The 13,665-nt window shown below is 42.9% G+C and overlaps 1 protein-coding gene across 1 annotated transcript in view; it reads right to left on the bottom strand.

Annotated features, from left to right (window-relative positions):
* Nucleotides 1–2,016: 2,016 nt before the first annotated feature.
* The window catches only part of T265_01064 (hypothetical protein), a gene marked incomplete at both ends in the record, with an annotated part of 13,018 nt that continues 1,369 nt past the window's right edge, over nt 2,017–13,665 (bottom strand). The window contains 3 exons of the mRNA XM_009165007.1: nt 2,017–2,175; nt 7,011–7,298; nt 9,050–9,136. Coding sequence (XP_009163271.1) covers nt 2,017–2,175; nt 7,011–7,298; nt 9,050–9,136 — 534 coding nt within the window. The remainder of the gene's footprint in view (nt 2,176–7,010; nt 7,299–9,049; nt 9,137–13,665) is intronic.

The raw sequence follows: 13,665 nt of genomic DNA, 5'->3' as shown, positions 1-13,665 counted from the left end.
TTGCAAACTTCTGGCAATGTTTGTCTTTTTTTTCATCATGAGTAGATGAGTGGGTTGAAGCTGTGGAATCAGTGGTAGGTCAACCGGGTGCAAAAACGGTTTGATGTGCCTCTTCAAGCAAATAATGGTCCTCTGTCGTTCGAACATCTTGGTTCCTAATAGACTTGGATATGTCTTATCTTGGATTCGATCAATTTCTTGTACCCTCAAGGTACCAAATCGCGCGGTTTTCTCACACACTCGTTCTTCGTTCTTATCCAACTTACTGATTGTATCAGAATGCATTGTCTGTCATGAAGCTGTCCTAATGGTTTTCTCGATGATTCCTGCAAAAGGTTTACGCTGATTTTTGGTTCACTGATCAAAAGGCCAACAAACCCCAGCTGTCTACTTTCCAAGAGTGTCCATCAGACCACCTTGACGGTTCCAATAGGGAATCAGGTCAGTTGATCATCACCGATATCATTCAACTTTTCTTCCAACCATGAGAGAAAAACAGTTGACTTCTACCTCGGTCTAAAAACATGGGTATTCACTACTAGTTACGTTGAATTGTGCATTGTGCGCGTTGTACTGTATTTTTCAGGGTTGATTTTTGGAGAAAAACGCAATGTTAGGAACGGAGCTTTCACATCTCAGCATTTTCAGCACTGTCTTTGATCTTCATCGGGAGCATTTTACTGCGAATCACAAAGGACTAGAGATACCCACCGAAATGTGGTCAAACTTGAAGAGGCTGTCTGATTGGTCGGAGTGTGACAGTCGCATCCGTGTGCCTCATTAATTTGCTATTGTTTATTTCCATTGTGAAACAGTTACAGTGTTCACGAAGGATTTGAATCGTTTAACTGTTGGAATCGTCTTGATTTACTCCCAAAGGCCGAATTTCCCCAACGACAGGGGAACGAATCTCTCGTCACTGATTATCTGGAACTGCTAGCTGGTTGTAAGCGTTCTACTCTCCGTCAATGATTCGATTTTAGGACTGAAGACTTTGTTTAGCTGCCCTTTCCGGATAGGAGTGCTCCTTGTCGTATTTTTATTACTATTGTTGTTATCATTCATAACTTATGAGCGTTTTGTGAGCACTACAATCTTCGAAGCGTTTTCAGCCACACTATGAGTAGTATGATACATCTAACAGGATATCAATCATGAAGACTAAAAATACGGATGAACAGAAAGGCGACGTTCGAACACTTGGCGCTCATTGGCATGACCTTGCGGTGGCATATCCTGTCTAGATGAGACCTGACCGAACGTTTTAGTGTAGAAGCTGGGGGTTGAAAACTCTCTGGAATTTCGTAAGATGACTTCCAATAAGAATGAAACGGTTGTGCGATACTTTTCAACTTTTCAGCATAGACTGGCCTCAAAGACTGGGTGAAATCTCGGTTGGCTAAAGCGCAGCTTTTCGAACGGTCCAACCTCACAAAGTGTCATTACATGTGGACTATGGACGGGCACATACGAGATAATTGGAAATTCAAAATTTACTCTTGGTCTTTGTGACCAAACGGGAATAGCCCTCTCCCTGCTTATGGTTGCAACCACAAGAAAAGCTGACAATCATTGTTAGCTATTATCGTGATGTTAATTTCAACGGCAAATCACGTGACAGGCGATTGAAGCAGCCGATATGCGATCGATTTCGGCAAATTCCTTCAGCCCATCGTATGTTGAAAACGTCTAGACATTTCCTCCTCTTGCTCACAACCTTTGTCGCTGAAGAATTAATGTCTTTGGTTTTGAAAGGCCTTCTGTCGAGGACTTCCTCTTGTTTGGAACTGTCGTCTTCAATGGGCAGTTTGATAAGTCTGTTCGATTGGAACATTCATAATTCTTAAACACACCTGGCTGCATCCTACTGCTTTTACGATAACTGCTGTCCAGTTATCAGGTGGAATAACAATAATTCTACAATTGGTGTATCGCACGAACTGGGACACGAGGCTGCTTGGCGCAGAGCACATTCAGTTGAAGAGGAACACCATAAACGAAGGATTCAGTTGAGACCTAAGTGAAAACCAAGTTAGTGTGCAAATGAGGGTACCTATCAGATTTCGTGGAACTGGCGTTCAAGTAGAACATAAGAGTAAGTCGGGGATTGTACTTATCTGATGCGCCCCAAGAATGGCGAAACAGGTCGTGGGCCGTCGCTGAGTTTTCAGCAACCTTATCAGTAGTGCATTACGATCCCTCTTCATGTTCAAACGTATCTGGGGTGTTTCGCTTATTTGGAATAACGTGCACGCCGGTGATTTCACACGATCCCCCGAGCAGAAGCCCCTCCCCTGTCCTTATTGGTTCACGACAGACCAGGCGTCCTCGCTTTCAAACTACTTAGGTCAGAAGGTGAGTAGTCATCACTGTGAAGCATGAATAAATCACTTATACTCTCGCCATTCGGTAGGGTTAGAAATCAATTATTTTGAACCCATATTGATGCAGAAAGAGTGTCGTTTGGTGAAATACGCATGCTGACGCATTGCTCAACACCAGCTTTAGCCGCGGGTGAGTGCTTACAAGCCAAGGCAAGGCAGTCCAGCACATGGATACGTAGATGGATAGGATCCACAACTTCCTGTCTCGCTGGCGGGATTTTTCTTTAAAAAAAAGTGATTTACGAACCAAATAATCGCTAAGAATGGCGTATAAGAGGAACAAACCGTTTGAAACTGGGTATTGACGGTCCCGGTGTTAGTAAGTTAACGATCCAAAGATGGGATATCTGAGTTTATCCGCAGGTAACTACGTGAATGCATTGCTGGTAAGACCATCAATGAAACATTTCAAGGGAGAGGTTGATAAATAATTGTGCGTCAGCAAACCTGTAAACGGGTAGAAAAGAGCATATTTAGGCGGATAACGAATGAAAATCGAACTGAGGATCTCTCGGGAAATGAGTGTCAGGTTTCATTTTATCGGACAAAAGTCCAGGGGAAAAACGAACAACGCCAGCCGCACGAAAATTTACGTAAATGGTTATGAGAACAACTAAACTCACATCGTTTTCACATAGAACACGAGTCTTCTTAAGTTTCGTCCGACCGTTTCAGCCTGACAGGTAGAAAATTAACGTGGAATGACAGTGGTATTTCAAGCCGTCCGAGTAAGGGCACAGTTGAAAGGTCTTTTATACGAGGCGTGACAACAGGGTGACAAGATAACTTCTTTTTTGGGGTTGTGGAGAAGAACAACCCAGCTTAATCTGGGAGTGGCAATCTGTAAATCAGATAAAACCGTCTCAAATCAGTCAATATCGAGTAGGCAGGAAATGGGGGAGCGAAATAGTCAAAATCAAGCAAATTTGCAAGTTTGCTGACTGAACTTCTTGAAGGCTTGAAAAGACATGAATAAAACACCGGTGTTATTGAACAGAATCAGAGGAAACCGCCGTCCCACCTTCGTGTACGGGAACTGATGGAAGAAGTAACCCTCGGTCAATCAAATGAGGGGGCGGAATATCTCAGGATTTTCAGCAAGGCTGGAGGAGGGGTACTATGAGGGGATATTTTTTGTCTCTATACTCATGTGTCACTGCTACTGATAACAAAGCAGCCACGCCTCTAGTACAAACCATACGGTCAAGTGATGTTCTTCAACCAATCGGTTTGTCACTTGGAACGTTGCCACTGAGGAAAGTTCAGCAAACAACGGGACCCAATGTGGAGGTAAACGAAAAGTTACGGAAACAGGACCGGGAAGGTCACTCACAAATCCGAAGACAGATCAACCCAAATGCCCATTGGAATGGCCACCGAAACAATTATCGATCGTTGGTTGTCGATCAAGTGGCTGTTGATCTTCGCGACCATTGATCGGTCAAGGTCGACCTGCATGATTTAAACTGGGTGGTTAAACTTTTGGAGCGCCATCGCTGAGTTCAGTGAACAAACCAACGGCCATCATTACAGCCTGAACTACCAACATTCTTTTCAATAGCAATTATGTTGTCCAATTGCAAGGCAGTCCAGCACATGGATACGTAGATGGATAGGATCCACAACTTCCTGTCTCGCTGGCGGGATTTTTCTTTTAAAAAAAGTGATTTACGAACCAAATAATCGCTGAGAATGGCGTATAAGAGGAACAGACCGTTTGAAACTGGGTATTGACGGTCCCGGTGTTAGTAAGTTAACGATCCAAAGATGGGATATCTGAGTTTATCCGCAGGTAACTACGTGAATGCATTGCTGGTAAGACCATCAATGAAACATTTCAAGGGAGAGGTTGATAAATAATTGTGCGTCAGCAAACCTGTAAACGGGTAGAAAAGAGCATATTTAGGCGGATAACGAATGAAAATCGAACTGAGGATCTCTCGGGAAATGAGTGTCAGGTTTCATTTTATCGGACAAAAGTCCAGGGGAAAAACGAACAACGCCAGCCGCACGAAAATTTACGTAAATGGTTATGAGAACAACTAAACTCACATCGTTTTCACATAGAACACGAGTCTTCTTAAGTTTCGTCCGACCGTTTCAGCCTGACAGGTAGAAAATTAACGTGGAATGACAGTGGTATTTCAAGCCGTCCGAGTAAGGGCACAGTTGAAAGGTCTTTTATACGAGGCGTGACAACAGGGTGACAAGATAACTTCTTTTTTGGGGTTGTGGAGAAGAACAACCCAGCTTAATCTGGGAGTGGCAATCTGTAAATCAGATAAAACCGTCTCAAATCAGTCAATATCGAGTAGGCAGGAAATGGGGGAGCGAAATAGTCAAAATCAAGCAAATTTGCAAGTTTGCTGACTGAACTTCTTGAAGGCTTGAAAAGACATGAATAAAACACCGGTGTTATTGAACAGAATCAGAGGAAACCGCCGTCCCACCTTCGTGTACGGGAACTGATGGAAGAAGTAACCCTCGGTCAATCAAATGAGGGGGCGGAATATCTCAGGATTTTCAGCAAGGCTGGAGGAGGGGTACTATGAGGGGATATTTTTTGTCTCTATACTCATGTGTCACTGCTACTGATAACAAAGCAGCCACGCCTCTAGTACAAACCATACGGTCAAGTGATGTTCTTCAACCAATCGGTTTGTCACTTGGAGCGTTGCTAATGAGGACAGTTCGGCAAAAAATTGGACCCAATGTGGAGGTAAACGAAAGGTTACGGAGGCAGGACCGGGGGTTCTTCAACCAATCGGTTTGTCACTTGGAACGTTGCCACTGAGGAAAGTTCAGCAAACAACGGGACCCAATGTGGAGGTAAACGAAAAGTTACGGAAACAGGACCGGGAAGGTCACTCACAAATCCGAAGACAGATCAACCCAAATGCCCATTGGAATGGCCACCGAAACAATTATCGATCGTTGGTTGTCGATCAAGTGGCTGTTGATCTTGGCGATCATTGACCGGTCAAGGTCGACCTGCGTGATTTAAACTGGGTGGTTAAACTTTTGGAGCGCCATCGCTGAGTTCAGTGAACAAACCGACGGCCATCATTACAGCCTGAACTACCAACATTCTTTTCAATAGCAATTATGTTGTCCAATTTCAGTTCGACGTTTGGGCTTATTTGGATGAGATCTTTTTAACGAACCAAGAGTCAGATCCTAGTAAAAATGGGGCCCGGATTTCGGAAACGGATCCAACTACCTCCAACATATCAACGACCAAGCAGTGTGCTTGAGAAGGCCTACTGGTCTGGCTTACATGTACACACTGAACAGCCTATCAGCAGGTTTAAATTTTGTTTGGGAGACGCTGTTGTTTGATCGGATGCCCACTGATCGGTTCTCCGAGCTTGGCCATAAGCTTGTAAACGTTTTGTCCCCAGTTGAGAAGACATTGTCAGTGCGCAGTTGTGTGAATCATCCACTAGTTAGTATATTTTCGAACTTTCCCTCAGTTCTTGTTGCCACCGTCGGTCGAAGAGATACGCTGCTGTGCGTGTTCATCAAAGTACTAATCAAAATAGAGTAGTATAACAGTTGTCCCCTTCGTTCTGAAGTCTTGTTCTGTGAAGACCGCGTAGACTATCGCAAATCACTTGCTGTTTTTTTCTCAAACTGATCACGAACCTCTGGAGCGATTCGAACTCGCAACCTTACGACAATGTGTTTGAACTCTGAACTGTTCGGCCAATAGCGGTTGATCAGTACCATGAGTAGCTGGCATTTAGGCAGAAAGTAGTATCATCCGAACATCACCCATCAGATGCAAATCAACTGAACAAGGTTCAAGGTTATTTCTGTACTTTTCTCGTTTTTTTTGCTTTCAGAAGACACTGAATAAAAAGCATATGTCCAAGAAAATGTCACTTGGGCGAATTCCCATTTGATCATTTGCCCAACCTATCCATGAACTGAAGTTGAACATAAAATTGATGGTACAGAGCTAAAAAAATTGATCTTCAAGTTCAAATGATCACGTGCTGTATTGGTTGGGTTTCTATCGAAACTGATGTAAATAAAATCACTTTTGCTTGCTTAATTAAGAGTAAAATCACCGAAGCGGCAATAAATGATGCCAAGCAGGGTAGTAAATCCGAATCAAATGACATGTTAGCGACTTTATTGATCGAGAAATTTGAAGTTCCTTAGAACAAGCATGAGATGCTGAGGTATACAGTCACATGCAAAGTGAGGTGCTATTAACGGTATACTTGGAATAATTTTACATCCTGTGAATAGAAGGCCGAAATACCCGACATGCGGCACTTAGTTAGGGGGAAAAACAAAGAGTATTGAAAGGTTTGCACGCGAGAATCAGTTTGCTGAGCGTTTTGTGTAAAGGTGAAACCAAGAATGTAACCAAAGTCCATTAGTCTAGATACACTACGCATAAGGTTGCTGAAAACCCTTTGAAGGCCCAAGGCCGGTTTCGTCCCACTTCAGGCTCAACGTATAGACGCAGTCCCACAGTTTCCTCCAGTTTTATGTTCTCCTTGGACGGAACTCAAAGATATTCTGATTTGCACAATACTCTGGTCTTTATGCGAGATTCAAATGAATCTAGTTGGACCATAGACGAGAGATTCAGTTGAGTCTCTCGTGAAAAACCAAAGTGATTTGCAAATGAGTGTATTTCTCAAAAACAGTGCAATTTGGGTTCAAGTAGAACATAAGGTTGATGGAAACTCGAGGACTGCACCTACATGATGAGCCCGAAGTGGAAGGACGAAACCGGTCGTAGGCAGTCGAAGAGTATTCAGCAATCTTGTGAGTAGTTTCCTTCGGGAAAAAATATTTGGATCTCTCTTTTACGGTTTCCCACTTCAACCGAATGCGATGCACAAGGGCCGCCTTATTTGTCAGTTGGCACGATATCCCAAAATCCCAATATATGGTCTAGATAGGACATACTACTCAAAATCTTACTGAAAGCTTATTATAAACGAGAAATTCAATTGGATCCACTTGAATCTTCCGTTAAAACCAAACTGGCGTACAAATGAGGGCATTTGGAAGAAGGATGTGCTCAAGTAGAATATGCGTCTCACATTTAGCTAACCTTTCTTCTACATCTTCCAAATTTGTAATCACCACCTGTTGTTTTTCGCAGCCACTTCTTATTTGGCAAAACGCAGTCTCGTCTTTTTTCTGACTGAATTCAACCAAACTTTAATTAACTCCTAACAGGATGGACAGGTCAAAAGCTGTAGAAAACACACCAAAACTGTACCAATTAATTGGCGTCTGATTTGATTGTGTGCTTCTCGTTGTCATGTACCACAGTGACAAGACACGAGGACACTGTCCACAAAACGGATCATCGGTAAAGAGTGCTTGGGTTGCAAAAAGAACTGTCAAACTCAGATGACATGACGAGCTTCTAACTTTGACTCGCTACGTGGTTGATATCCAGCATTGATTCCTTGACCCATGGGCACAAAAAACTGAAAGAAGGCAACTACTGTAAATATCGGTTACCTTCCGTTTACGTTTGGTGTTACTGATTAATTTTCGTTAGTAGTTAAATGAATCTTTCAGACACCTCATTATCGCTGGGGTAAATGCGCGAAGGCATCTAGAAGGCATCTAGATCAAGAGTTAGATGATGATGGCGAGGATGACAATGGTAATGCGAAGAATTTTGGAAGCTTCATGGGTAGTGTGCTACGTCTAGACAATGGGAAACTTTTGCGCAATCATTCACTTTTTTAGATGGTTTGAAAGCCTGAAAACTTTGTAAGCTGGTATGATAGCTGATTAAAGCCGAATTTATAATGGTGAACGAGGAAATATAGGCCATTTTCAGGCAACTACTTCTTGTGAGGTATTGCTGTCCAACAGGATAACATGACTGACGTTTACAGAAGTTTGGTCAAAAGTGTTCTTCAAGAAGACAGTAAATAAAGAAATGGGAACTAGTGGTCCGGGAAGAATTTGATTGTGGGATTAGCGGGGCATTCGTTGTAAAAGCCTCGCCAACCTTTTCAAGAATACACTCATTTTCAACTCAATTTGGTTTTCACGAGAGACTCAACTAAATCTCTCATTTATGATATTCACCCCAAGAAGGGAGAAACCGATCGTAGGCTGTCGAAGAGTTTTCAGCAAACTTGTGAGTAGTTTCTTCGCCAACCTTGTTTATAACTCACGTGATAACCCTGAGTTGCCTTCAAACTACCCCGAATACGCGGGTACAGAGGAGAGTTTAAACAATCTACTGTCAAGCATTTGATTTCACGAAGCAGTAGGATCGCTGACGCTGAATTCGGGTCCCCTTTATTTACTTTTTTTGTTTCACGACAGTTTCCAGTTTTCTGTGAAGCGTGTTGCCTGAATCAAGAGTGTGCTAAATAATTATTTGCCTGCCCGTCAATGATCATAATTTAAAATTTTCAGGTTCACAATCGCAAAAACAGCAGCACTGTCGGGTTCCCTGACTTGTTCACTTCGAACATGTGGAGGTTGAAACCTTTAGAACTGCACCAAAATTAAAGGAATTGCGTATACCGGTAAACCAGTCTTCACTCAATCGATGTTCACGAATGACTCATCCGACTCATCGACTCACAGAAAATATTGATTGATTTGAAGTGAACCAATCCTCTTGTACAGACACCTAGAGTTTTTATGCCCTTGCAAAAACATACGCTTTCCAACATTTCTACACGATTCGAGTGGGTTTCCACTTGCGTTTGTTGTTCTTCTTTCAGCGAACAGTACCAGACTTTTTTCATCTAAAATATCAAGCATAAAGGTGTCAGGAAAATCAACAATCTGTGATCACATAAACCAGACTCTTAAATTTTGCGTACCAGTGGGAGATAAATCAGTTTGGGGTTTTTGATTGGTCACCTCTGTCTTATTCATGTGATCGACCAGACGAATTATGTATAAATCACACCCATGATGACCTGGTTCTATTTGGATGTTTGGTCGAACGAATACATCATTGTAAATGTCATATATGACATCAACACCACTTTGTTTTTTACTTATACGCGCATCTGTATATCATATTCGTTTTCATGACAGACTCTCATTTATGATGTTCCTAAGCAATTGAATGTGCTGCACCAGGCCGCCCCATGTTTCATTTGGAACTGCCATATTCGGGATATCGCAACACCTTTCATGAACGCAGTTCACTCCTCACAAGCTTGTCGCTGAATACTTTTCAGTCGCCTTATGAGTAGTATGTTTTGTCTGTACAGGAGGACGCATATTTTTTTCTTTGTAGGCTGAAGCGCTTAAAGTGAGCCGTTCGAGCTGGTCATCATTCAGAAAAAATCACAGGATCACCGTCCGAGATCAAGACCAGGCTAATCAGCCTCCGCTTGGGTACCAGCGAATGAGGAACCAAGTAGACTGACAAGGAAGGGCACTGTTGAATGCAGCCGAAGTATGTGCTTCCAAAAAGTGAGAAAAAAGCAAAATGAAACACATTAAAATTGAGTAATAAAAAAATAAACCGAGTTAACCGGAGTTGTCCACAGTGGGTTGACGATCCACGGAACAAGTCAGCAAAACCAGTTGCCAAGGTTCCATCGGGACACCGTTTGAATTCTACGTTATACCGGCAACTGTATCAAGTCAGCCATGGTGCTTGAGTTTGTTTTTGTCATTCCCAGGCGCTACTCTGCTCAACATTTAAACCTCAGCAGGAATGAATCACGTGACCTCATTCAGCTAAACCAGANGACCGGTCAACGTCATGTGATGTGCACGCGACAAGGATCCAGGCTAATTTACTCGTGTTAGATACTTGCACATGATTCATATCTGCGATGCCCTATTCCTTGAGATTGTCCTGAAAGATAGTTTTAGAGAATGGCGGAGTCTTAAGTAGGACAATTAGAAGCACAATCCACGAGTAAAACACTCATCTAATTTGGTTTACACCACAGACTCACTCGGAACCCAGCTGAATCTCTCTTGTATGATGTTCTCCATCATACTACGTCATTGAGTTTTGTAAAAAAAAGATCCAGAGTCAATAAAACGCTCAGTAAATTTAATGTGTAACACTGATGGCGTTTCTGCTTCTCTTGTACGTCACCGGTATGTTTAACTGTTCAGATCATTTTTTCTCTCCAAGGACTAGCATTTAAGTTACTCACGTACTATACATAAAAATGCTTACAAAAACAGCCGAAGCTTCTAATTTATTCCAATTATCTCATGCTGGGTACCATTCGTTTGGCGCTGAAATCCCAGTCTAGTAATTTGCTCGAATGTCTGTAGGAGAAAAACGTCGAAAGATTCGTTTCGGACTAGAGCTAAAATGACCCTGAGGGGGTAGTTTCAATTCGCCTTCTAGATCATTCTCCCTCGAAGGCCAGACTTTTTTTCCTCCCGGATGATTTCATTTTAATTAGGCTGTGTTCATCCACACCAGTTTCTCATTGAACCCATCTCTAAGGGAGAATACAAAACGCAGTAATTTCCTGTCTGCCTAGCCTATTTATACGCACGTATACGTTTGTCGTGCCAAAGTATAAAGAATAAGTTTACTTGCCTGATTTGAGTAGCATCTCACCTTAGTCTTAGCCGCTGAACTGTTAAGTTTTCCAACTTCTAGCCAGTCTATCGCGGGATCATGAGATGCGCACTGACGATGGTGAAACAGCTGTAGGGGCTTATCAGCTAGGCGCGCTTAATTCTAGGGAACCTTAGCCGCACGAAGCATTCGACAGCCGCATCTAGTCAGGTGACCGTTTGTCTAATCGCCGACTCATCCGCTCTCATTCAGAGACACCCGTGACTAAGGTTTTCAACAATTGGCCCCTTCGATAGTTTGCTCACTGTCAGTAGTGTATCAGTCTACTGGCTCACAAATTGAAATGGGTTAACTTTGGAATGATGAATTTTGTGTGTTAGGCGACAATAAAAAAAAATGCGTAACCCGCCAAGTTTTTAGGGGATAAACATGACCTAACCCGCAAGAACAGGTAAATCCATTACGTGTGCCTGAAACTAATTAATGAATTACGGTGTTTCCGTCGTAAAAAGGTACTAGGTGTCTATTCTTCCATAAGCAACAAAGCAGATTACAAAGCGACGGAACGTGTTCATCTAGAACATTCTGTTCTCATTCCACGTCCTAGTTTGATTTAGGCGCGTCTCTTTGATGTATCGTTTGTTTTACTGCACTGATTTTTAAATATTCGCTTACGCATTGATCAGTCCTTATCGATTCCAGCGTTCCATCAGTCATTCTGACCGGCTGTAGGTTTCCACTTGCAAGGCAGCCATGTTATCCATTGTTGGCTTTAGTTGGAACGGCAACAGTTGCGCCACACCGGCTGTCTCGCGTAGTTCAAACAGGTGGAAACATATGGTGCAATGCAACCAGTCAATTTGAACGTGGAGAACTCCACGCGATGTGGAACGCGGATTACTAATTTCCGAACGCTTAGTTGGTCAATTTGAACGTGGAGAACTCCACGCAATGTGGAACTCGGATTACTAATTTCCGAGCGCTTAGTCCACTTGCATACAACTAAACGTGAGTTTTTGACAGAAAACCCCAAAGTCGTGGCAACCGGTTTTATTCAGAGCCCTGAGATGGGCAGAAGGACCTGAACTTAATACCACAAGAGGTGGGTGATTAAGCAGCAACCCCTAGCTGCTTAGGACACATCACAAACGGCAGAGTGACCACGTCCGGGAGGTAAAGACCAAATAAACACGTTTGCTGGAAAGGAAAACTTTTTCAGGATGTGTTGGAAATACTTTGAAGTGTAGCAACTCGCACTGTCCTTATAGCACCTGTCTAGTACTGGTAAGAACCATACGTTAAGATTGGAGGAAATACTAACAAGGTTGCTGAAAACTCTTTGGCAGCCCAGGACCAATCTCGCCCTTCTTTGGACTCATCAGATAGCCCCCGAGTTCGCGTCAACGTTATTTTCTACACACGGACAAAATACACCCGTTTCCACACTAATTTGGTGTTCACGGCGGTTTCAACTAAATCGCCCTGAATCTCTCGTTTGTGATATTTGACTTCAAATGAATGTGTTGCACAAAGGCTGCCGGATGTTGTAGTTGGTACGACATTTGAGATATAGCAGTACATTGTCGAGAAGTAACATACTACTTATAAATCTGTTGAAAACTTTTTGACACCGACGCGACCGCTTTGATCCTTCTTGGGGACCATCACCTAGGAGTTATTCACGCATTGACAAATCAAACCGGTGTTCACGGGAACCTCAAACGGATCTTTACTGACCTGTGTTCCGGACTCGTCCTTAAGTACGTATAAGGGACGAAAAGCGTCTCGCCTTTTGGTTGGAAACAGTGTTATAATATCAAAGTATTGTCAGTGATGTTAAACATTTTTGTCTGCCAGCAATACACTACCCATAAATTTGCTGGAAACCTTTCGACAGCCCGGGGCCGGTTTTTCCCCCCTCGGAGTTCATCAGGTGGGCACAGTGCCCAACTTTCCGTTGAATTGATGTACTACTTGAACTCAAATTGGACAGATTCCAACAAATGCACTCATCTTCATATCGATATGGTTTTGACAGAACCCAAGTGAATCCTTCTTTCATGATCGTCACTAATTGGTCGCCTCGAATATCGTACCACCTGGAACAAGATGCGACCTGGTGCAGCATATTCATTGAAGCGGACTATCATGAACAAGGGATTCATCTGAAAGCAATAGAGTCTCCTGTTAACATTGTTCCCTCGACAGAAACAGCGGGAATTCTTCGAAGCCACGGCCGTAGTTTGCACTTCGATGGGGAATACTCACTCGATTAGACGCCAGACCGAAACGCCCCGCCTGTTTTCCACTGGCTTTCTCTGCCCCGCTTACCGCCTTGGGCGAAGTTCAAGGTATTCTGTGGTTCGTTCGGTACAAGCGTAACGATGTGCTAAATAAAGTGATTTATCAGAATTATGAAACGATGGCCCAAAGCCATTAGCTCAGGCGACTGTCAGACTGTACTGCCGAGCTCAACCTGAATTTTCCAAATGCCCATCAACTTTCCCACTTATCGGGTCATACTAAAAAGACTTTGTTGAGAAATACACTTACTCATTTGCAACTCAATTTGGTTTTCACGAGAGACTCAACTGAATCTTTCGTTTCGTGGGCTGTTAAAGAGGTTTTAGCAACTTTGTGAGTAGTTTCCTTTATGAAATACTGTGATATCTCGAATATCGTGCCAACTGAAACATGGGGCGGCCTGTGTACAGCACATTCAGTTGTAGAGTATCATAAAAGAGAGATTCAGTTGAGTCTCTCGTG

Source organism: Opisthorchis viverrini (assembly GCF_000715545.1).
Source record: "Opisthorchis viverrini unplaced genomic scaffold opera_v5_11, whole genome shotgun sequence".
NCBI classification, from domain to species: domain Eukaryota; kingdom Metazoa; phylum Platyhelminthes; class Trematoda; order Opisthorchiida; family Opisthorchiidae; genus Opisthorchis; species Opisthorchis viverrini.
Note: the sequence above shows the minus strand (reverse complement) of the source record. Positions and strands in the feature narration are given on the sequence as shown.